Genomic DNA, 25,659 nt, shown 5'->3' on the forward strand with positions numbered 1-25,659 from the left:
ATGGGGCCACTGGGAGGACCTGTTCACAAAGAAGCGCTATGAAAGCGTCAGTATATGCAAAGCGCACTGAAGAGAGTAGAGAGAGAAAGAGGAAAGGTAGTGATCCCTGATTTTCAGGAGTTCCATTGCAACTGGGGGAGACAGACATAAAACTCTCTCTAATTTCTGCAGAAGGGAAGATAAGTGGCAGTGAAAACTGCCGTCTCTTGAGCCCTTGACGGTCTGGCAGACGAAAGACGTTCAGCTTACAACCTTACACGGTGGGTTAGAGTAGCAATCCCATTTTGCAGGTGAGAAACTAATGGTGAAGGTTTACTCTTTAACGGCTCCAAAGACGCACTGGTATTCAATGGCACAGCCAAGATTCACCCAGGCCTGTATAACCTCAGTCTTTATCCCGTCACCTTCTTGTACTGTTTCCTTGCAAAGGGCAAGGGTACAGAGATGGGACGCAGAGTGCAGAGATGGGAACCATCGCTCTCAGCTTGGAAAAAGGAGGAGAAAGAACCAACAAAACTGGGCAGAGACACCTTGTAAAACTGGGTTGCTTTGGGCAACATGCGAGGTCTCAAGATTGTCACGATTAGTGTGTGTCTGATCACAAACCCAGAAAGACAGGGAGATGAGAGGGAAAGAGGGGGCACCTGGGAACCAGAGATGTGGGCAGGGACCACCGGCAAGTTCCACCCCAGCAGAAGGGCTACACCGCCGTTGGAGAGCAGCCACGTGGATTAATGTCTAATCGTATTAATATCAGGGAGGAGAATTTGGTTAAAGCTCTGCCTGGCTCCATCTCAGGCTGAAAATCACCAATTTCCTTTTTTTTTTTTTTCCTGCCTAATCCTTTGTAATTTCCTCTAATGCTTTACTCAAGCTTAGGACCATGTGCCTTTGGGGGGCAAAGCAAGGCCCATCTGTTGAATCAGGAATTCGCCAGACCAAAGGAAAAGGTCCATCTCGCTTTTACTGGAACTCAGCATATGCATGACCCCAAATATTTCCTAACGTATCAGCCAAAACTCCCTTTGCATTATTGTGAACCACATTCCAAAGGAGGGATGTCAGGGACACTAAAACTTGACCATGACGGGGCAGTAGCCAATGAAGAGAAGGCATAAAACAATAGATATGTTTCTTTAGAATGTGCCTGCTCTAAAAGCTATTATCAAAATGGTCACAATCATCTTGTTTGGAGAGAAAAAACATTTAGAAATGCCTTTTTTTCCAACGATTTTATTTCTTTTATTATAAGACATATAGGTAAAAACTTGCATATTCTGAAAAAGATAGAAAATGGTAATAAAATGGGCATTTTTCTTATTAAGAAACATGTTCATAAATATGCTTTATCAAATGTTAAAATGGTTGTTATTTTGCAAAATAATAATAAATAGAGCAGAGCTGTGGCAGACAAGGGTCAACCCAAAGAACTGTAAGTACTTATGTTTTCTGTTTTATAAAAATCCAGACCTTCAATTATACTTAAAAATTTGGCATTTTGCACTCTACGTTCTCAACAATTCAATTTTAAAGATATTTTTATGATGGCCCTATGATTTTAAAGATAATGAAACATGAAAGGTGGTTTGACGAAATAGAATTTGATTAAAATAATTTTGCCCTTAAATAAACAATTATTAAGACACAGTAGTAAAGATTTAATTTTTGAACCCATTAGTGGTACATGTATCAGTTCCCAATTCTACAAATTCAGGATCCCCAACTGTGGGCACTGAACAAAACTTGTTTTGCTAAGCTTTACTTTCCAGCAAGTCCGTCATTTCTTCTCACAGCTTCATGGAGCAATAAGAACCACGATCGTGATGAGCCCAGTTCTACAATCCTTGCTCCACGAATCTAAGGCAGAGAGACAGAAGTTCTGCCTCCTTGGAAAAAATCCTTTGACCGCTTTCCTATATTTCTTTATGACCCACTGATTGGCCTCAAATCAACACATCCAAACCCTGGGCAAAATTTTAATAACGAAAATGTCTAGGCATTCTTTTGTAGGCTTCAACTCTCTACTAGCCAAAGGAGAGAGGAACCACATGTGAACACCAACCACGACCTCGAATGAGTCTTGGGTGTTCGGGTAGCAAAGGTCAGGCTTTTCCTGTAAATAAATACTGACTCTTTACAAAGACCTTTCATTTCCCACGTGGCATGTTGCCCACCAGGCGACCATGTTAATTCCCAGCCACATCTAACAATACTTAAGAATCCAATCTAATATAGATTATTGGTCCCAACGGCCTTCAGTGATGTCCATCGGGGGACATCTGGGTGACTCGGGTGCCTAGAGCACAGAGAGGTCATGGCAGGACTTGGACTTGAGCTTGAAGGCCATATTCTTGTTGTTTTTGGCCACGATCTTGCCCCAGAAGCGCCTTGCCTTCCGGGGGATGCTCTCCCTCCTCTTCTGGTAGGCCAGCCGCCGCTCATTCTTCTCCTTGCTGTCCCGCCGGAGGCGGACCTGCCGCACGATGCCCTCAAACAGCTCCCGGACGTTGTGCTGGACGGCCGCGGAGGTCTCGATGAACTTGCAGTCGAACACCACGGCACACGCTCTCCCTTCTGGTGGGGAGAGGAGCGGGGAAGGTCAGAGGGGCTGCGGGGTATGATCCTACACTCACAGAGCCAAGCAGGATGAGTCCTAATTTTAAATGGTCCTTGAGGTAACTCTCAGTCAGTCCCACATGTGATGCGGACATGAGGCCACTGGGACACATGTCCTCCCGGGGCTTAAACAGAAGCAAAGAGTCTCACAGGAAGATTCCTGGAAGCAGGGGAGATGGACTTTAGATCTGGCCCACCAGATGCACTGTGTGAAGGTCTAATTTCATCAAATGTGGTAATATTAATTATAATAGTCAAAGTCATAGCCTGAATTTATTGCACTTACTCTGTGCTGGCAACTGGGTTAAATAATTTTAAATGTCCACAACAATCTTTAAAAAAACATTATCCTGGGGGGAGGGTATAGCTCAGTGTTTCAGATAGATGATGAGACTGGGGTGGGAGGAGGGTCTTGTAAAAACTTGAAGGAGTTCACATAGCCTGTAAGTGGCAGATGTGAATCCACACCGGCTTCACGCTCAAGTTCATGTTCTTAACTCTTTCTTCTCAGTTTTCTGAATTGAAGATAACTTGGCTTTCCTCTCTTAAAACAATTTTTGTAAGCTTTGGTGAGATACTTTGAAAAAAATTTGAGGATTTCACACATGTACAGTATAGTTAAGGCAAACTGTACAAACTTTTCTGAAATAGTTTTGATTTCAAATATTACACTGTGTTTGATGACCAGGCATCCAAGTTTTGGTTGGAAAGAATAATTACTGTGGATAGTCATTTCCTAAAAGACAGTCCCAAACTGGTTGGGTCTGTTAAGTCTTTAACAGGCTCTTTTCTCCTGAGCAGAGCATTGCAGTGCAGTTTTTTGTTTTTTTTAACCATTGTACTAAATCTGTATTAGGCCAATAAAATTTTAAGGGCCCCAAAATCACTTGGGTGCCAACTCAACAATTAGGAATTATCCCTGAACTAGGTATGACAAAGTAAGAATATGTGACACCATCAGACTGTTGCTTAACTGACTTTTAGGAGGCAACGGGTGAGGGCTGGGAGAGTGTTTCCAGGGTCTAAAGGAACCAGACGCAGCCAAAGCAGAATTCTTAATCTCAGTGAGACTCTTTCTCACAGTTCCCCTAAATCAGAGTTCCCATCCTTCTTACATGAAAATGCTACTTTCGCTTCCTGGAATTCTTGAGATCTCCTTAGAGAACAGAAAGGCTGAGGAGAAAAGACTGGGGACTGCCAGCAAACCCCTAAGCATGACCTCTTCCCTAAGGAATCCAAGGAAAGCCCTGGGGATGGGGAGAGTGGAATCCTGCGGGTAGGCCAGATGATCTACTGGGAATGCAGGAATCTTACAGAGTATGCATAAAACTCCCTGTGGCATCTTAATGAGTCCCTGGTTTCAGCTTCATGAAAGAGGAAGGGAAGAGCAATTGCCAGAAAGTGCAGGTGACCAGAGATGGCGTCTGTGGAATTGGCACCACTCCTCTTACCTGATACGGACACTTCCCGGCACCGCACCAAGTCGCTTTTGTTGCCAACCAAAATTATAGGAATGTCCTCGGTCTGCCGGGCCCTGCGAAGCTGGATTCGCAGCTCAGATGCCTTCTCGAAGCTAGCCCGGTCCGTGATGGAGTAGACAATCAGGTAGGCATCCCCGACTTGCATGCAGTGGTCTTGGAGCCACTCATTCTCCCCCTGATGAAATGACAAGATCTCCCATGAGCTCAGGTTCGCCTGGTAAAGGTGTCAGTTTCTGTATGTATCCTAAAGCACCCTTGATGATATGAGACAGGAAGAAAACTTATTCTGACTCCCTAAAATGCATCAGTCCTCCATGTCTGCAAGATGTCTCTGGCTGTAAAGACTGCTAGCTCATACAGTGCTGACGCCAGAAAGTTTTACTTTCTAATTCCTCCTGCAGCTTGAGTTGATAAATTATATGACTTTGCCAAACATTATTTCTAATTTTATTTAAACTACCAAATGTGAGCCTTTCTTGGCAACCAAAACAACTCTTGCCTCTCCCAAGTGATGAAATTAAGCATCCTTTCATTAGCATAGGAGGGTCCTTGATAAACAGAAGGTTCAGAATAGATGCTCAGAAGCCCCAAACGTTTAAAAAGCAAATGTTGAAAACTAGTACTGAGAGTGTCAACTTCACATCATGTGGTTTTAGGTCGTTTAAAATTATCATCCACGCTCACTGGCACTTTCCCTAAAACAAAAAAACTTTTTTTCGCATTTTTGAGCAGAACAAAGGGCAAATCACTGCGACTTGCTTGTTATTCAGAGCTCATCTGCGAACGACCTGTTCCTTAGCACAGTCTCGTTCTTCAGAAGTAAATGCTTTTAATCAAGGAAATGAGTTCACCTCATCTGGAACACCAAAAAGGGCAATGTCTCCCTTGCACCAAACACAAGCCCTGAAGGAGTTCACACAGAGCCGAGGCCCTGCATACCTTATTCTCCCACATGTCCAGGAGTATAATTGTTGCACTTTCTCCATCAACAATCAGTGTCCGCTCATAGGTATCTTCTGGAAAAGAAAGAACAGCGATATTGGAGTCAGGCAAATAGGCAACACTTTGTATATAAGAGGGTCATGTGGAAAATTATGCTAGAAAATAAACTTACTAAATACGCCATTAATTATGTAAATATACAGAGGAAACTGAGTAAATATTCACAAACATAAATTATTTTTTAATCACCATCAACAACATACATATATCCCTCCCGTATTTACTAAGCAGAACACCTAGGTCTTCTGAATGTGTATCACTAAAGCCCTGAAATGAAAAGCATTCGTTTTCATCATTCCTACACCTTTTAGATAGGAAATCCATTTAGGAGAATAAACTCACATTAGCACTTTTGTCTCAGGTTCCACGGATGCTGCCCTGAGAAACACTAACTGCCCATTGGAACTGTAAGCCCTGCTCATAAGCCTTACAGGGAAATCCACAGCACCTTTCAGCGGAGTGCTTACTGAATTTCACTAGCAATTTCAGGAGCTTTCAGCTTAGAGGCATTTCTCCTCTTCTGAGATGTGGAAGAAAAAAATCTTGAGATTATCCCTGTTTCGGTGAAGTTTTCTTCGTTGAAAAAAATATACAGTTCCCTAGGAATAAACAGGCTTGTTTTTCCATCTTAAGTAGAACAGAAGTGCAGCCTCCAGCTCTCCTTGGTAATGGAAACTTTCCTCCCTGCACTCGAGCCCAGATGGAGTGGAGGGGAAGGGTGAATCCCGCACAGCGGGCCAGCTCCAGTCCAAAAGAGTCAGCAGGGAGGGGGAAGGAGGGGCAGATTAACTGAGTTAACTGGGAGTTGTGCAAGAGGGGCTCCCATCAACTCCACACAGTCGAGCCCATACCCACTGTATTTTCACAATGCCGTTTCCTGTTTTAAATTTAATCATTTGAAAATTACGATCTTCAGAATGATTTTTTAAAGCATTTTTCTTGTGTTCTTTTTGCCTAGAATCTGTTCTTTCAAATATCCAAAGGCTTGTTCCCTTACCTCCTTCTGTGCCTTCTCTGAGCGTCTATTTAAAATTACATCACCTCTCCCCTACCAACATCCTTTATACATTCCCTGTTTTACTTTACTTCATTGTGCAGATTGCCATCTAACGTGACTCCATTTAACTTACTTAGTTTATTATTTTCTGCCCCTCTCACCCCCTAGAGTGTTACAGCAGAGATTTGCATCTGTGCTGTTTACTGCCACATCCACCGGCACCCTGGTAGATTGTAGGCGCTCAGTAAATACTTGTCAAATGAATGAATGAATGACAACTATAGCATTGCAGCTGTGAGCACAAGGAAACCTGAATCTGAATCTGGATGCCATGCCTTATTAACTATTTGGCTCTGGACTGCTTACTTAGGGTCTCTGGGCCTCAGTTGCTTCATCTGTGAAATGGGACTAATAACAGTTCCCGCGCCTTAGGGCTGTGTGACGATTCTGTATATTGAATGTTATATTAAATGTTAGCTGCTATCATCACTTCTTCATAGGCAGGAATTCAGTTCTTGCCATTCTTGCCATGTCCCGTTCTAGATAAATCCGAGCTGAAAAGCATGACGCTGGAGGACCCAGGACATTCCCTGTTTTATACTAGTGAGGGGTTTATAAAAACAATGCTCCCGGTTTAATGTTTCTGCATCTAGGAACTAGACTCAGGAGAGGGAAAGGAAGGAACACATGGACAAATGAGAAGAAAATTAACCTGGGGTGGTTCTTTCTCTCTGTCAGTTTCCCCACATCCTTTAGGCTTTTGTTCTTCTAAACATGGTAACTGTTTCCCACCGGGGACTGGAAACCTATTCTTCCCATCATGTTGCCATCCACAACATGCATCACAAATGGGATTGCGGTGGACTGCATCATTTGGTTTACTGAAGAGTGGGGCCTCGGGACCTCAGGACCTTGACAGGCACGTCTGAAATGTCATCAGAGCTGGAGCAGCACAGACGAGGTGGAGGCGGGGGCGCTGACGGCCCCTTACTCCCTCAGAGTTTTTATCTTTTCTTGGAAAGCCCTCCCTGCACTCAGAAAACTCAAAACAGCACTTTCTCAGCCCTCAGTCCATCCCTCCCCACCCAAAATCAGGCACAAGGGATTCACTTGAACCTCCAGTCATTCAAATAGAAACATGCTGTGTTCCAATAGCTCAGGGGAAATACAACCTCAAATTTTCTCTTGGTTTAAGAGATACCAGATGTCATCCAGAGAAAAAGGGAACTAAAGATTCCAGCTGCAACAGTAGAGCCAAGCTGACCTGCTGTTCTGGAAGGTTCCTGACAGGATCATTCTGTCTGGACTTCCTTCTGCCTGGAAGTCACTTTGTTGGAAAACCAAGAGCCTGAAACAATACATCTCTGCCCTGTTTTGTGCGTCTGCCTTGCACCCGGGTTCATATTATCACCTCTGGCTGCGCGCCCCAAGGATTCCTCACACACAGAGATCCTGCCAGACAGGAGAGGGCCTGCCTGTAACCAAGGCTCTAGTTAGTCCCTCTTCCTCCCTTAGTCACTCACTTTCCAAGTGCTAATCAGGTGAGAAGAGGGGGAATAAAAGAATGTGAAATGCTGGAGGAGTCCTTTGAAATTTGCCTAAAAACAATTTAAAAAAAAAAGAAAGAAAGAAAGAAATTTGCCCTGAGTTAGGGTGGCTGGAGACAGGGCTAAGGCCTCCTGGCTAGTAAGGCTTCTCGGGAGCCTGGTCGGGGAAGCCCTGGTTCTCCCCGTGCCCTCCATCAGAGCCGGGGCTGGGCACTCACGCTCTGCACAGCAACAGCGAGCACCCTGCTGGCATGGGATGGAGCTTCTAGGATGCTGCGGTCAGCAGCCATTTTCCCTGGACTCGTGCACCTTGATTTGTCTTTCCTCATTTGCCCCACTGTGCTTGGAGGACCATCCTGCCCAAGGCCGACTCAGGCGCGGTGTGTGTGAGCCTGCAGGGAAGTTCTCTCGCCCACTGGGGCCGGCTCCCGCAGCCCCTAGAAAGTTCTGAGGCTCCGGCATCCCTCAGGCCCCAAAACTCCCAGCTGCTTTCAGCTTTCAGAGCCCACGGGACCCCCAGGAACCCTGGAAGGAATGCCTGCTTAGCGATTCTCGCCTCTCCTCTAGTGGCTCGCGTCTCCTCTGCACGTCTCCCAGGGCTCCAGCCATGAGGGGCCAAAGTGGATGAGGACTTCAAGCAATCAAAGGGCCAGTGTTGGAAGATAAGCCCAAGGAAAGGCAGCAATAGATTCAGAATCGGCTCGAACTAGCATTCACTCGGTACTTACTATGTGCCAGGCACTGTGCTACGTCCTAATACAAGCCATCATCTCCCTCAATCCCCTTAATATCCTATGAAATGGGTACTGTCCCTATTTTACTAAGAAGCTTGAGGAGGGTAAGTATCTTGTCCAAGAGCACTCAGCTAAGTCAGTGTCAAAGCTGGGGTCCAACCTACATCAGGCTGCGAGGCCAGTGCCCTAGCCCCTACCTCCTGTGCGCACGTGCAGTGCCTTCTCACCCACATCAGGGCTTCCAAATCCCAGGTGTCCTCAGGGTCCGGCACAGAGACCAAATCTTCTGTGAACCCTTTTCTGACTGCCCCAGCCAGAAGTAATGTTTATTTTCTCCTGAATTTCCACAGCACTGCCCTTGTACCTCTCTGAAGACACTCATCACATCCTGTAAATCCATGATGTATAGTTGCTTATATCTGATCTCTATTGCATATGCTGTAAGCATGTTTAGGGGAGAAGCTCCATGACCCTGTGTGGCCTCATAGTGTCTCAGCAAGCTCCATGGTGTATGCTCAGTTACAGTTTAGGGATGAATGGATGAATGAATGAATGAATGAATGGCACTAAATGTGTACAGAGAGTCATAAGATTATTGCAGTATAATCTTAACAACATCCACCTTTATTTGGAGAAATAATGATGCGAGTATTGTGTAGTTTTTTTCTTATGGTTAATGCTGAAAAAAAAACCATGCAGGGAAGTGCCTTGGGAAACAGAAAAGCCAACTAATGATTTCAATAGCCACCTACAGGTATGGTAACCCTAGACAGCATAAATTAAGGCACTCAACTAGGACACACATCAGTCACCTGAGAAGCTTCCTATTGTCAGATTCTCTGTTTGAGGCGATAAGGAAAGGACTCTCCCTACCAACTCCCCACCCCATTCAACAAAGAAGTTTCCCAAACATAGAAGCCTGCCTTCCCAAATTTCAGGGATGGGTCAATCTTCTTAATACTCTGTGCCTACGAGGATACCTCCCTCTGGATACATACCACTGCACTCTAATGGACAAGTATTTTTGCAAGTCTACTGTCCACTAACTTTTTCAATTCTTCCCTCTTAAAGAAACAAAAACTCTCTGTTGACCTCTTCTTCCTATCATTCCCCAAAGCACTTTCCTGGTACTTCTGAAGGTAGTCATTAATTTCACCCTGCTCTGAATGATGACCACTGACACTTAGCTCTTTCCTAAGAGGGTACGTATGGTGTGCCTCATTCATCACTGAGTATCCCAGAGCCTCGTACAGAGCCAGGGATGTGACCGGTGCCCAGCCCAACATGCTGGAGTACTGAACAGCATTTGGAGGCTAAATCCAGGGACTAAAAACATAGAATTTAGGTTTGACCACAACTAGCTCTGAATCCTGGCCAGACCATGGACTAGCTTTTTCACCCTGGGAAAGTCAGTTGACTTCATAAGCTTCTGTTTCTTCACCTGTCAAATAGGGATAGCAACACCATATTGGTTCAGTTTCTGAAAATATTCTCAAAATACTTGTGGGAAGTACTGAGCACAGTGCCTCATACGGAGCAGGTTCCCCATCCATGGCAGAATGAGAACACCACCAAACTATGAAGATAAAAGCTCGAGTGCTAATTCCAGCTGCCCCAGAGGGTGGTTCTAGGTAAGTGCCTAGGACTCAGTTTACTCATGAGTACAGGAATTTTGTGAGGAGCAAAATAAACAGCAAATATAATGCACCCAATAGAGTGTCTTTCCCACTGCAAATGTGCATTTTAGATAGTTCCTTCTCCCTTTCTCCAATAGTGACACTCACCCACCAGCCTTTACAAAGAAAGAGAAAATCAATTGTACGATGCTGACCCGAGTTCTCCCTTGATTTTTGTTTAGATATTGCCCCTGAGATTTCAGAATTGAGGGGAGAAATCAATGTCCCATCAGTGAATCACCATGAGGTGAGGGGAGGTAATTAGGTTTATTTTTTTTTTTTAAGTGGAGGTACTGGGGCTTGAACCCAGGACATTATGCATGTTGAGCACATGCTCTGCCACTGAGCTACACCCCCCCTCCCACAATAAGCCGTCATTTACAGCCCAGTTCAGGAGCTGCCTCATGAAGCAGAGAACTCCCCAACTCTAGAAGAATAAACATTTAGTAGAAATGGGCTGACAGTCCCGAGGAACGAGCAGGATTCCTACACATCAGGTGGAGGACGGAACCAATTCATCACTAAGGCATCTGTGACTCGGGAAGTCTGTGACTCAGCTGTGAGTTGCAACTGAGAATACGGACAGACCATGCCACTGGGGCGAGCACTGGAAGGTTCTTCCTCAATTTCCACAGTTGCAAATAGGGCCACACGGCAACCCTGGCATTGTCTAAGACAGGAGCTGTGGCCGAAAGACACTATATGAAAACTCTCAGGAGCCTCATATTAATTCCCAGAACACAGTGCCACGCTTTACACGTATCTGAGGGATACATGCACTTTTGAGATAACGTCACCACAAATCACTTTTGGAAATAGGCAAGACTCAAATAATAAGTATTTTAAATAAGATTGTACAAGAAAATTGTCTTGAAAAACTCTAAGACTCTATACAAACATGTATCATCGTTGCCATACTTCAGTACTTTTTTAAAATACCGTGCTATTTTAAATACAGATTTTAAACAATTTTATGCCCTCAAAAAAACTCTTAATATTGGTGTAAAGATACTAATGAATTCATCTCTTTTTTAAATGTTTATTATTCATTTATTTATTTTCCATGAAGGCACTGGGGGTTGAACCCAGGACCTCATGTATGCTAAGCATGCGCTCTACCACTGAGCTATACCCTCCCCGCTAATGAATTCATCTTAACAGATCTTCAAATCGAGTTGGTTTTAGGTATCTCCATGCAAAAAGGCTGTATCTACACTGAGCTCTTAAAAGCTCCAGGTCAAACTGGGAAACGCCAGAGGTGGGATCCTGACCCTTCAGCTCCACCCTCTGTAACCGGTCTCCCTAGTCCCTTTAGAACTGGAATCTAAGATATTCCCCTTCTGGCCCAGGTTCTAGCTATGAGCATTTCAATTTTCTTGTCCCGAGAGCCTATGCCAGGGCTTCTCTGGGGACTCAGCTCTCCAGCCAGAGCCAAGAACGCATAATCGCAGTTCCCAACTCTGCAGATAAATGACCCACCCGCTCACTCCTTCTGCCTGGACCACTGCTGAAGACAGAAGCCCGCTGGGGCTGGGCCACCTACCTCCCAGCACTTCACAGTCGCTGTCCATGCTGTCATGCACGCCCGCAAAGATGTTGGCCAGAGTGGACTTGCCCACCCCCTGCTCCCCTATGAGAACCACCCGGTAGTAGGTGTTCCCTGACTCGGAGGAGATGACTGAGTCCGTGGAGTCGGAGGACCAGCTCCGGCGGCAGTGGTCCTCAGGGGCAGCAGAGTGCCGGCTGCGCTGGCTGTACGGGTGGGGCTCTTTCTGGACCGTCAGATGCCTGCCATCGGCCGGGATGCTCCAGCGCTGCTGCTGCGGCTGCATGCCCACAGTGCCCTGGCGCATGGTGACGTTATTCAGAGTCATCGCTGGGTCCTGGAGAGCAAAGCAGCCAAGATGTTAGCATGAGTAAGCATGAGCCCGAGCTCGGGGGCTCAAACACAGTCACTGGTGATATTTTATTAGATGAGGTGAGACCTCAGTACCTCATAAGGAACACCAGTGAAGCAGTCCCCAAACCCAACAGGCTTTCAACTGAGCGCGCGCGCACACACACACATGCATGTTCTATTAGTTATCAGCTCCTCGGGAAGACTGTCGTTCGGAAAGAGAAAAATTACCGTTAACATTGCCCACTGCCCTGGGACTTCCTCCATCCTCAAGGAAGCCTTGGGATTCCCCACTCAGAGCTGGCACAGATGCAGCCAGAAGGAACCAACAGCCTCCAGAGACGGCTTGAAAAGCAACAAGTTAATGCAGCTGGGGACCAGCGAGCCAGGTTAGCTGCTCTGGTCTAAACATAGCTCTTAATTGCACCAGCATCCAGCAGGCTTTTATGCCTCAGTGGGAAACATGTGACAATGACATCACTCCCCCTGGGTGGACTGGACAAGCTCTTATTGGGACTTCCATGTTTAGTAAAGTTGCCCTGATGCTCCCTGGCTCCCTGAATAAGCTATTATTTGGGGGTTAGGGGGGGAGATTTCTGTTTGACGTCTGTGCCTCAGCTCTGTCCTCTCACCCACAGATACTGTGTTTAAAACTTCCCAGTCGCGAACCTTGTCCTTCCAGCAGGGAAGTGACCTGCTCACGTTCAGACCTGTCAAATTTACAGAGAAAATGCTTCACTCTTATTAAACCACGTCCACTCCGAGAGTTCTTTACTTCGACTCAGAGTTCCACCTTCTTGAAGCAAATCAGAACTCTCCCAAAGACTCTCCCAAAAAAACCTTCAACAACTTCGCTACAACTTTCCCTTCTCAAGACTCCCTCTCCTTGCACGGAAGTCTGTGCTCCCAGGGTCCTTGAGACAAAGAAGCAGCATTCTCATTTCAATCAGCAAGACCCACTCGTGAGAGCAAGAAATGCACAGGCACCCCTTCCGACACTCACCCCTTCCGACACTCACCCCCCACTCTACACCCCAGCACTTTGGCCACTAACCACGATGACCAGCCGTTTTTATTTTAATCGTATAAGCATCGCCTCCCTTGGCCGACTTGAATTCAAACACCAAAAGCACGAAGTATCACTGAAGGCTGCCCTCTGACCACAATCTGTAGGAAGAGGTGACTCTCCTACTGAACCGAACTAAAGAACCTGCTGATGGCAAACGGCATCCTTTGTACTTTGAACTCTGTCCCCGACCGGAAAACCGCAGCGCAGACCGCACGTTCCAAAGGCTCGTTTCTCAACTTAGAAAGTTCTGCGGGCAGGGAACGCCCACCCCTTCCCCAACCACCACCCCCGACCCCGAAGTCGGGAGGCGCCCCCTCCCCGGCCGCCCCGCTTACTTGGTGGGCGTCCGAGGGTCTGTGCGCGAGCGCGCGCTGCGATGCCGGGGCCGCCGAGCGCGGGAGGCTCGCGCGCCGCCGCCCTGGGTACCGCCGCCCGCGCCGCCGTCCGCAGCCGCCGCGGCCCCGCGCTTTATACGAGCCCGGCCGGCCCGCGGCGGGGCTTTTCCGTGACGTCAGCGCCCCCGCCGGGAGGGGGCGGCTCTGCAGCAAACCCCGAGTTGCAGCCACTTCACGAAATCAGTTACTCGCAGTCATGTGACCCCCTCGCCCCTTTTGAAAAATAACAACCATTCAATCCCGGGCTCCTTTATTTGATTTGATTTGATTTTTACCAGGTGGACACAGAAAGATGAGAAAACACACTGAGTGCCTGTCAATCGCGCTCCCCAGCAAAACACTTGCGAGCTGTCCGGATAAAGGATGGAGGAAAAGGCAGGTTTGCATTGGAAGCCCAGTTTCGCCAAAACAAAAAACAAAAAAGCAAAACAAACAAACGAACAAACGAACAAAAACAGGGATCAGCCGGGAGTGAGAGGAGATTTAGCCTTTAGGATGGGGCTGCCGTCACCTTGAGTGTCCAGGGCTTGTGTTAGCCGCATCTCCTGCAAGGAAAACAGCCTCTGCCTGCTCCTGTCACCTTCTCTTTGGAAGAAGAGGGGAGCCCGACACCGCTTGGTTTCCCTTCTCCGACAGGCACAGGTGAGGAAAGGGCACAAGATCTTGAAAAAGTCTTGAAAAATAATTAAGGATCCAAGCAGATTGTGCTAAATGTTGCCGCTGCTCCTCCCTCCCGCTCTGGGCTGGGCTGCCGAGGCTCCCCAGTCAGGGAGTTTAATCACCATCCCTACGGGCAAGCATCTCTGTACCAGGCTTCCTGGCACGGCTTGGCCTGGGCATGGAGCCAGTGCCTCCAGCCGTGGGAGGAGCCCTGAGCCAGACATTAGGGCCCAAGTCCCCCAGTGATTCCTGTGAGTAAAGGTCACAGGATAATAATAATAACCACAGCCATTTCTATTACCGTTAACGGAGTACCTCTGAGTCCCCATACTCAGGCGGTACTGTTAGGCCTCTGCAGGATCTGACTTTACTACCGTTCTGCCAGGTGGATATACTGCTACCCCCATTCCATGCAGGAGAAGATGATAAACAAGCCAGAGAGCTTGCCCAAGGTCACACAGCTCTCATAAGGATTCAAAGCCTGGCTTGCCCAGCGCTTTGCACTGCACCACCAGCTGAAGGGTTTCAGTGACCTCTTTCTGGGGACATGGGCATTTCCCAGACGCTGTGTTTGGAGATGACACTGGCCTTTCCAACGCATCCATCCATTTTTCCAGCCAGCCTCATCTGTGTGTTGGCTGATGGCATTGGAAAATAGCCAGAGGCACCAGCATCTATTTGAGTGGCTGGACTGTGCTGTGAATGGGGGCCATTCTCGGGTGTCCTGCAACACTTATCCGCTTGGGGGATTATCCCACTGGCCAGCTGCTGAGGCGTGCCAGGCCCCAAGTTGGCAAAGGTGGGACCACAGAGTGATGAAAACTCAGAGCTCTTTTAGTCTCAAGTGCTCTGGCCGCAACCTAATATTATTTTATACATAATTGGAAGCTGATGTCCAGAGGAGTGACTACCACTCAGTTAGTAAATGGCATAGCTGAAATTAGAATCTGGGTGTCGTAACTTCCTTTATTTCCATCGAGTTTTTCTTCTGGGCTTAGCCAGGAGAGAGATGGCTACAGATATGGGGGATCGAGGAGGCACAGAGAGAGCAAGAGAGGGACAGAAGGAGATCGTCTAAAAGTACACTGCTGACTCCATGCTAAAACACATGTCACATGTGTTTCAGAATTATCCATGCTTTTTCCATACTGGGCCTCCTACTCTGTCAACTGGTCTGAACAGAAACATTATGTGGAGTAAGAAATAAGAATAAATCGGAGTTTATAAGTATACATCTAGCCTCTCAATTCTTCTTTTGCCCAATCCTAAAAGATGAGGTGGGGGGTGCCTTCAGTCCACGACTGATTGGGTTAAGGACAGCACTATTGTCTTTGACTAATAGAAGCTGCCTTCTTAAATTTTCTGTCCCACAAGAAGCCAGATGAAAAAACCACTAGCTAGGAACAGTTGCAACTGAATGGCCGTTAAGGGGGAGTGAATAGTGAGACAAAAGTCACAGAGACACTTAGCAAAAAGCACATTTGGGAACCAAACCATATCCCCGCTACCTTGTCCAGGATGCACAGGGACCATCTGAGGGAATAGGGCTGGAGGGAAAAAGGTGGAATCAGGGCCTTCGGGCAAGTGGCAAGTTCTGAAGAAGAAAAGTTGGCAGAATATTGTAATTTCTTGTCCTCTGAATTGTTCTGCTGGCATCTGAGGGCTTCCTCGGGTTTCAGTGGGCTACGAGGTAGAACTCCAAACTAAGACAACTCCTAGCATCTACTCAACGACATGCATCTCTTATCTCAGCTAGTCCTCATCACCACTGCATCCACCCGTGTTTCCTGGACCAAGATGCTGAAGAATGTGGGGGAAAACTTGTTCAAGGTCACAGAACCAGTAGGTAGCAGAGCTGTACTCTCCGGGGCCATGGTCTTAACCACTGATGTGAGCAGGGGAGACACATCAACCTCATTTCCATGCTGGGCCCACTTCAGCCCACCCCCCTCAAAAGAGAAGCCATTTTTATTTGATTGGCCAAAGCCCAGGACCTTCATTGGGCCACATTTTACTGATGGGGAAGCTTTCTCTACTAAAAGGCATGAATCACACTCTTCTCTTCTCTTTTCTCCAGGTCCTATGCCCTGGATAGAAGGTGAACTTGGGGTTCCCTTGGGGGCCTACCTCTCTGTCTCTGTCACTGTCACTCTTTGTCTCCGCATAGGGACCTGAACAACCAAGCCCCATGATTTCAAAGAGGGGTGAGAGTGGGAGGGAGAGGTGGGGACAGAGGAGGGAACTCTGGCCAGGGTTGGGGGCCGGGGCCTTGGGCAGTTGCCCAACCATCAGTGTCACTGCTCGGAATCTCACCCCTTGAAGGCTCTAGGGAAGGTGATACAGGTGATGGGCGAGCTCAGGGCCTTGGGTCTGCAGAGGCAAGAGAATTACTCAGTCTTTACCACACCACACTCCCTCATCTACACCAGAGACTTCCTGCAGCCAAGGTCACGCTTACTCATGCCACCAAGTCAGCGCTTCTCAGCGGTAAAGTTGACTCCACCCACTTCTACCACCAACAAAGGGAGGTTATAGGCTGGGCACTGAATAGCTGGTCAAATAAATGTGGTTTTTTATTGCTTTAAAAAACTTTTTTTAATTTTATTATTTTGTGGGGGAGGAGGGAGGTAATTAGGTTTATTTACTTTTCTATTTTTAAAGGAGGTTCTGGGGATTGAACCAGGACCTTGCTCATGGTAAGCATGCGCTCTACCACTTGAGCTATACCCTCCCCCCATCTGCTTTTTAAATGCTTGGCATTTTGAATCCTTTAGGCAAAGCATGTTCTCTCATTCCCGTAGTCCTCACTAGTCCCTAATGTCTTCTGCTCCAGCCAACTTCTCTCATTTAGATTCTCTCTCTGGCCCTGTGACCCCTGCAAAGGTTGAAAGAAGAGATAGGGGATTTAGCAAGAAAAGCAAGTTCTAACCTAGGCCTTTCCTCTTCCTAACCACATGATCCTGGGGATGTCACCGAACTCCAGAGGCCTGGGCTTCTTCGCTTCTGCTCTGAGCACTAAAGAGCTACCGAGTGTGGGGGGATTTATTAATCACAGAGCCCCGTGTCAGGGCAAGTGATTATGATGATGACGCAGGAGCCAAAACTTGGAGCTTGGCCACCTGCCCTCGGTTTTGCTACCTCTTAAGGCTCAAGTTAAATCAATCCAGCAGAATTCAGGACACACAAGGCAGAGGGAGGTAGGGGGGAAATGTACCACTATTGATGTTGCTAGGGAAAAAAAATAATTAGCAAGGAGAGCAGTGTGGTTAAGTTCTTTGTAAACAAACAAGGATCTGGGGTCAAATACCCGGGACACATCATAGGTCTACACCAGGCACAAAAGCCCTGGGAGGAGCTGGGTGGGAGGCAGTGTGCAAAGTGTCTGAGTGCAAAAAGAACCTCCCACCCACTTTGGGAAGTCGAAAGAAGGAAAGAATTGCTATATGGAAAATCATTGCTTTACAGAAGGTGGGGGGAAAGCTTCAATTGCAAAGTCAAGAGAGCCCTGATGATGAGAAAATAAAGACTGAAGAAAAGATGGCTAAGAATAACCTCTCAACATCTAGAGGCCTGTGGGAGCCAGACGGACACTGCCTCCAGCTGCATCCTCCTTCAGGCTGGCCCCAGTTTCTCATCAGACTCCCGCTGAGCAGATTTAATTTTCCACTGAAAAAATTCTTAGCTGTCACCCTTCCTCCCCTCCATTAGCCCAGCCTGCTACAGGAGCCTTTGCCATTCCTTCTAAAACCCTGCAGGGTAAGAGCAAAATGTATCTCCAAGAGCCGAGGGGAGGCTCCTGAAGAAAGCAATATTGTCTGCCCAGACTCCTCCATTCATTACAGCAATGACCGAGCATTTGCCTTTTATTGGATTCTGTTCTAAGGGCTGGGGATAAGGTACTTACTTACAGTCATGGAACTTTTATTCTGAAAAAGAAAGAATCATTCACAAATAAAGTATGACCATATTCTCATTCATTCATTCACACATTCTTTCTCTGAGCTTGCCATTATGTAGCCTCAGTTTTCTCATCTGTAAAAAGAGAAGGACAATGCTGGAGACAACATATCAAGTAAGGGTCAAGTACACACCCATTCAGAAGTCTCATAACACCAAGGTTGATGGAAATGTGAGGAAAGGGGGGTTTCTCATGCCCTGCTGGTGGGAGTGTGAATTGGTATGGCCACTTTGGAGATCAACCATCAACATCCAAGATGGGAGCATCCTTGGTGATCCAGTGATTCTACTTCTCAATGTGCATCTTGTATATTACACAGGAGACAGACACAAGGATGCTCATTAAAGCACTGGTTGTGATAGCAACAATCAGAAACCACCTAATGATCATCAATGAATAAATGCATGGTGCAGTATTTTACAATGAAATACTACATAGCAGTGAAAATGAATGAAGTAGATCTACTTGTATCAACATGGATAAATATTGAGACTATAATGATGACTTGAAAAAGCAAATTTTAGAATATCTACAGAGCAATAATTTATATAATTTTTAAAACCCCAAGTCCCTATTCTATAGTTAAATACATTTAGTAAAAGTAAGAGAACATGGATGAGAAAAATACATTCCAACTTCAAAACAGAGATTACCCCTTGGAAGAGAAGAATGACAGTTAGATAATTAGACACCAGACTTCTCAAATACAACCAAGAAACAAGTAGATAGTCACACACTAAGATCAAAGTACTGAGTGAAAATAACTGTCAAACTGGAATTTTGTGTTCAACTAAGTTGTTGTTCAGCAATGTGAGCTAAGTAAATACTGAGCACTTGTTACTCAATATTACTAAACAACATCCTAAGTTCCAGAGACACAGAGTTATATAGGACCAGGTTCCTGTCCTCAAGGAGCACAAAATTTGGTGTTCCTTTGTCCAGAAATTACCATATCCATCAAAGCATTACCCCAAAGCTGCATTAAAAGCTTTGGCCCAATGAACATTTGGTTTCCCAACCAACACGATGTTTTCCCTGAGGTTCCTTCCTTCAGCAACAGAAAAATCAATGACACTGCGTAACCCAAGGAGTCAAACCCAGCCTAAGGCTAAAGCCTTAATTTAGCAAATTACAGTGGCCCAAGAATTCGTCATTGATAACTCTTTCTAGAAAGGCCAAAAGAATGAACAGTTGTGTTCAAGACATGGGTGGTTAACACCTTTCAGACATGGTTATAAGTAAGCTATTATTTTTTATCTCCACCTACCTGTCTCCTAAATCTATATCTCAGTGGGTTGAGAACTTTGAGAACACACTGAGGTTTTTCACTCTCTCAAACCCCAACTTACATGAACGTGGAGATCGTATCTGATTTGCTTACCTCCACACAGACAATGTCTAGCATGCTGCCAGGCTTAGAGTTGGCATTTAATAATTATATTGGATGATTGAATAAAGAATGAGATTACTTCCAGATAGAGTGACTGAGAAAGACTTTACAGTAGTGATATTTAAGAAGAGCCGTTAAATGTAATAATACTCATAACAATGATGAGAACAATACCAAATAACATTTATTGACATATTTACATATTTCACACATTCTGTGAATGCAGAATATCTCTACCCTACGAGCTATGTACTGTCATAATTTTACAGGTGATGAAAATGAAACACTCAAAGTTTAATTAACTTGCCCAAGTTCCCACAGCTAGAAAGTGGTAAGGTTGAGATTTGAACCCAAACTTCAATTTTTTTTAATTTTAGGAGGAAGTATGTAATTGAATTCATGTCTGCTGGTACTAACAGTCTGGAGTGGGTCACACTAGCAAATTAGTGAAATTTTTAGTCTCAAATGGAAAACAAGAATCAGGATCATCTTAAAAGAGTTGAATCAACAAAAGCTCATGATTCTATGGTCATGTTAAGAAAGGGGGCAATAATATAAAGTAGGCTAAGTAAAATCCACTAGGTCTAATAGGTAGAAATTGGTGCTTAATTATAAAAAGTAATTACAAGTACTAATCTTTTGTGGATGGATATATAATCATAAACCAAGAGTCAGAGACATAATCCAGTGACCCCCAACTTCTGATTCCAGATAACATGAACTTGATTTAGCAAGCCAGGGGGAGCCATCAGTTCGACAATTTAACTCAACAAATAGATGTAAAAGGTCTATTCCATGCCCGTCTCTAGGAACAGGGTACACAGCAGACAGTCCCCGCACAATATGGTTAGGAAGCAAAACTGAGGGGTTAATAGTCCTAGTAATAGCTGCGCTTTACTGAGCTGAGCATTTCACTGTGATTTCCATGTATCATCTCACTTAATTTTCTCAACAACCATATGTGGTCATTATTAATAGGTTCCCCATTCTACAAATTAGGAAACCGAGGCATAGAGATATTAAGTAACTGGCCCAGGCTCACACAGCCCAGTGCTGGAGCTGTCATTCGTAGCCAAGCAGCTTGACTTCAGAGACAGAGCCCTCGTATCCAAAACCATCGCTGCAAAGTGACATGACAGGCTGCCACGGAGTGTGCGTGCAGAAGGGTGGGGCGGCAAGAGGGGGCGGTGAACTACGTGCCTGAGTGGGTCAGAGAGCACCTCACAGAGGAAACTTCTGTTTGAGGTTTGAAATACAGCGAGGAGTTGGCGGGGTTGTGTGTGCACGTGTTCTGTGCGTGTTCCCGCACCACCATGTGGACGGGGCTGGGAAAGAGGAAGCACTCCAAGGTTTAAAAAAAAAAAATGGCAAGGACTCGGAAATATAGGCATTTGGGGGGTTATATGTAACTTGGGGTGGATGCAGAACATGTGCGGGGCATGCCAGCATGTTTCTGCTTTTCCCCATGCAAGGGGTGCACAATTACTATAAAGGAGCAGCTCCATTCACTGGAACTAAGTGGCCCACCAGACCCGCTGGCTGTGCTCTCGGAGGAGGGGCGGGGGGGCCTGCGATCCACCAGGACCAGCCAGACCACCAGGGAGGGACGGGCCACACACAGCACCATCAGCTGGCTCAGGGAGAGGCCCAAATACCCACCCATTCACGGCTCCCACCTCCCCCTACTCCCTCTTCACTCCTCTCTTCTTTGTCCTTGGTCTGCATTATTTTTCTTTGCATCCCATACACAGCAAAGATGGTTTGTGCTCAGACAGGGATTCTCATATATCCACAAAACATCACAGATGGACGGGGAACAGATGCTTCTGCCCATTAAAATTCACATGAAAACTATAAACATTCCTCTGATGAGTGAAACAAGCAGAAGCCTCCAAGAAGCTGTGACGTCTTTTCTCCTGGGGAATTCAACAGGAGTGATGCAAGACCCAGCAGCAACTGGGATGGTCATTTTTCTCTCAAAATTAAAGCACAATCAGAGGTAGAGCAAAGCAAGCTCCCTGCAAATGACAGGCAGACCCAGCATTCTTCTGTTTCCCACACGAGGGCATTCACACCCTGAGGGTTGAAAAATTGCATAGCACAGCTACCGGCAGCATAATTAACGCCCTAATGAATTTTATTAGCATCTATCCACTTGCATGCTCAAATTATATCATTTACAAGGTGATTTGGTTTCAGGTTTTTCTATCCTGTTTTTGGTACCTTCAAATTGCCATTGAGAAAAAGAACGTATTCAGTCTATCACTTGATAATTTTTGATGAAGGGCCTATTAGGTATTCGGCCAGGTGCTCCAAGGTCCACAAATGAAAGCAACCCAACCCTCGCCCTCAGTAAAGTTACAACCATTGGAACCCACGTTTGGTACGAAAGTATCTCTTCACTAACAAGGCCAAGTCTTCTCAGCATGGATGGGCAGGATCACAGTAAGACTTGGAACAGGGAAAGAGGGACCCTGAGCCTGAGAAATTGGGCATGGGGCTATCCCATTCCTATTGCACGGAGACAGCCTCTGCCCTCCAGGAACACAGACATACAGAGCAAAGGGTAGTGAGAATGGACAATAGCAGGCGTATCCTCGCACAGAAATTGGTATTTGATGTTTGAAGGTCTAACTCCATTGGTTCCATTATGTCAGATTCTCCAGCTATGTTTGCTGGTCCCTTCTAGGTTGCAAGAAAATGAGACACACCAGTGGGGACTTATTGTAAGACAGGCAAGAAACCATCTTGACAGCTGCCCTGCTGAGCTTCATGGAGAACACAAATTTTGTGCAGATCTTCACACTAGCTTTAGGCTTTCATTGAGACTCTTCATTGCAAAACCTGGACACTACCTTGAGCCATGTTAATTTTTTAAATAGTTCTGGATATTATAAAAATGCAAGTATCTTGAGGGGAGGGTATAGCTCAAGCAGTAGAGTGCATGCTTAGCATGCATGAGGTCCTGGGTTCAATTCCCCAGCACCTCCTCTAAAAATAAATAAATAAACAAACCTAATTATCTCCCCCCCACCAAAAATAATTAAAAATAAAAATAAAGAAATAAAAATAAAAAATGTTATTAAAAATGCAGGTATCCTGCGCAAGGATGACACGCAAATTCGTGAAGCGTTCCATATTTAAAAAAAAAAAATGCAGGTATCTTGACACCCTACAGGATTTCTTTGAGGAGTCAGAGCCTGGAAATGAAAAGCTATCAGAAACCAAGGCTCTCACACTGTCTCCCTCCTTCTCTCCACATGGTCCCTTCAGGTCTGCTTCTTGCTGCACATCTGTTTCTTTCTTTTCTCTCCACACACCAGAGCTCCATGATCCTTTGCTGCAGCCACATAGAGAGACAAATCATCTCTCAGTCTCAGTTCCAAAGCCCCAAGGAAGAGCATCTGATTGGCTCAGGGAGAATGACACTGCCATTCGTGATCCAATCAACTGAGGCCCGGAAGGCGGGGCTATGTAACACAAACATGGCTGCCACAGAGGGGACTTGAGTGTGAAAGAAGGGCGTTCTCAGATGAGAAGTGTGGCCGTGAGCTGAGCACCACCACAGAAGGCGTTACTAATCTTTGGGTATTTTGTCATCTCTCCAGTTGCTCCCTGTCCTGGGGCACGGCTTTGTGGTGACCCAGGAACTGACAGTCTCTACTGCACTCACCAATGTTCTCCCCTCTCTTATTTTGTATCTTGTGGCTTCTTACTCACAGCTATTCCTGTTTCATGCCTTCTGCTTCCTGTCTCCATGTCTCTTGGCTTCTGTGTTACTTTACTGCTAGCATCTCTCCGAGTGAATGGAATTCACTCCCCAAGAGTAGATTGGATTTGATTGGCCGTCCCGCCTTGACTGACCCGTAGCTCTCTTTGGGCCAGTCATCAACTCATCCGTTCACCGATCCCTGGTCCCACCAGCTGTGGGCAGGGTGGTGGGGTTACAAGGCTACAGAACAGAAACCAAGAATCAAGAATCGTCTGCTCTCACTTTCCCCTCAAAAAAACTATGGGCCTGCCAGCTTTCCTCAAAAAGGACTGTGAGCTTTTACCATCTGGGGCAAGTAGGGGCACTGGAGAAGAATTGGATTTTAATCATCCTACATTTTTGCTTAATACGTGAACTCTTCAATATAGGCAGAGACAAATGATCACAAAAAACAAGTCCTGTCTCCAAATCCTCTCTAGACATAAGATGAGCTCCTCTGGTATCTCTACAAGCATTTAAAACTTCCAAACAATAACTAGTTTAGCATTTTGTATACATTTAATAAAATCACTACTGTGCTGTTCGGTGTACTATTGTACCCTCAACTGGTATTTTAATAAGCTTTATTCTTTCCAAATACAGTTGACCCTTTAACAACACAGGTTTGAACTGTGCAGATCCACTTACACGTGGATTTTTTTCAATAGTAAATATTACAGTACAACATGATCCAAACCCCACAGCTGGTTGAATCCTTGGGTCTGGACTGTGGATATGGAGGAAGCAAAGATACGAAGGGCCAGCTATAAATTACATGCATATTTTTGACTGCAGAGAGTGGCCTCCCCAACTGCCATGGTGTTCAAGGGTCAACTGATCCTACTTCTGAGAATCTTAAAGTAAAATAAGGCAAGCAACTGATAAATGAAAGGGAAAACTGCTCACATATCACAAAGTCATTAAAACTGCTACGTAACTTCTTCATGACTAAAGCCATGTGATGTTGGTGATAAGATTGCGATTCTGCTTGTGAAACCCTTTGTAGATCGCTTATTTAAATACGTAGAGACAGGCAGTATACTCTCTCTCCTGCTCTGTACCGAGAAATACGAGCTAATTAATACTAAATGTTATAATGCCTCAATTCTTGCCATAAATTAGGGAGAAATGCAACACACAAACACAAAGAGGAAAGAATATATCACTGAGAACCAGTGGGAGTTTCAGAAAAAGACAGACACACCATGTTACACAAAAGATCCTAAATATTTGGATCTCCTGGAGACAAGCCCAGTTTCATTCATTTAGGAGCGTGTCCCTGTACCAAAGAAGCAGACCCTCTGCCACCAGGAAGCTCTCCTATGCGTGAGTAGAGACAAACTCCCATTTGGTGCCAGCCCAGATGGGGCTTCTTGCTAGGGAAAACTCCATTAGGGTGTGATGAATTTTATCTGATTGATAACCATGGAAAGGCAATCTCTTCTATATGCTACTCAAGAAAGATTTCTTTGGGGGGGTTCATCTGCATCCCTGAATTGTAAATTCTATTTTAAATGATATTGGAGCAAAAGGAGTCTAGAACATTCAGGATCAGAAGTCAAGAGAGAAGGGATGGTACAGCTCAAGTGGTAGAGTGCATGCTTAGCATGCACAAGGTCTTGGGTTCAATCCCCAGCAGAAATAAATAAACCTAAGTTACCTCCCTCTGGCCAAAATAAAAATAATTAAATACAATAATAAATAAAATATTTTTTTAATTAAAAAAAGAACTCAGAAGAAATAACCTGTCCAAGAAGAACTACAGCCCCACTTCTCACAATGAATTCAAATCCAGGTTAGAGCCCGTCCCATCGCAGGTCCCTCCCTCCCTCCCGTCGCAGGTCCCCCCCACCCCATCTTGTGGTATAAAACAGCTTTTGCCAAGTAGGAGTTCCACATAAACCCAAGGGAATTTCTCTTGAAACACTGGATCTAAAACTGAATAAATACTTGTCAGCAAAGTTTAAAAGTAGCACACGATATCCAGAAAATCTGGACTAAAAGGATAAAACAGAACACATACGTGAATGTGAGAAACCCAGAGAGTTTAATTTTCAGAAACCTAAATATAGAATTCCTGGGTAAATCTTTTAGAATGAAAAACCCATGGAAATACACTCATTAGGCAGTGAACCCTTCAGGAGCAGTTATATACTGTGATGTTACAAACCACCCCAAAACTTAGTGGCTATATTTACTAGCTCATGATATGATGGGCCATGGATTCGGGCTAGACTAGGATGGTTTTATTCCTCGTCTCACCTGGGCTTACTTGTGCCATAAGTATCCCTAACAACTCACCAGGGACTGGATGATCCAAAATGGCCTCTCTCATGTGACTGAAAATTAGTGCTGGCTCTCAGCTGGGCTTCTCGCTGTCCACGTGGGCTCTCATTTCCAAGGATGCTGGCTTCTTCCCGTAGCAGCCGCAGAATTCCAAGGAAGCAAGTCTGGAGGCTGCAAGGCTTGGAACTCCCATAGCTGAG

General features: G+C 45.6%; 1 protein-coding gene across 3 annotated transcripts; it reads right to left on the reverse strand.

Moving 5' to 3' along the window:
- Window positions 1-946: 946 nt before the first annotated feature.
- Window positions 947-25,659, reverse strand: GEM (GTP binding protein overexpressed in skeletal muscle). Of its 3 annotated transcripts, none has more exons than XM_015243969.3 (5): window positions 25,475-25,659; window positions 11,597-11,936; window positions 5,037-5,113; window positions 4,068-4,272; window positions 947-2,574 (listed from the first exon to the last, which is right to left on the reverse strand). In XM_015243969.3, the coding sequence occupies exons 2-5, from the start codon at window positions 11,925-11,927 to the stop codon at window positions 2,297-2,299; spliced, it is 891 nt and encodes a 296-aa protein (XP_015099455.1). In that variant the 5' UTR covers window positions 11,928-11,936; window positions 25,475-25,659; the 3' UTR covers window positions 947-2,296. The 3 variants fall into 3 exon arrangements, with proteins under 3 accessions (XP_015099455.1, XP_015099454.1, XP_006209751.1); XM_015243968.3 differs by lacking the exon at window positions 25,475-25,659 and adding an exon at window positions 13,355-13,509; XM_006209689.4 differs by lacking the exon at window positions 25,475-25,659 and adding an exon at window positions 12,182-12,369.

This window comes from Vicugna pacos, chromosome 25, assembly GCF_048564905.1.
Source record: "Vicugna pacos chromosome 25, VicPac4, whole genome shotgun sequence".
NCBI lineage: Eukaryota > Metazoa > Chordata > Mammalia > Artiodactyla > Camelidae > Vicugna > Vicugna pacos.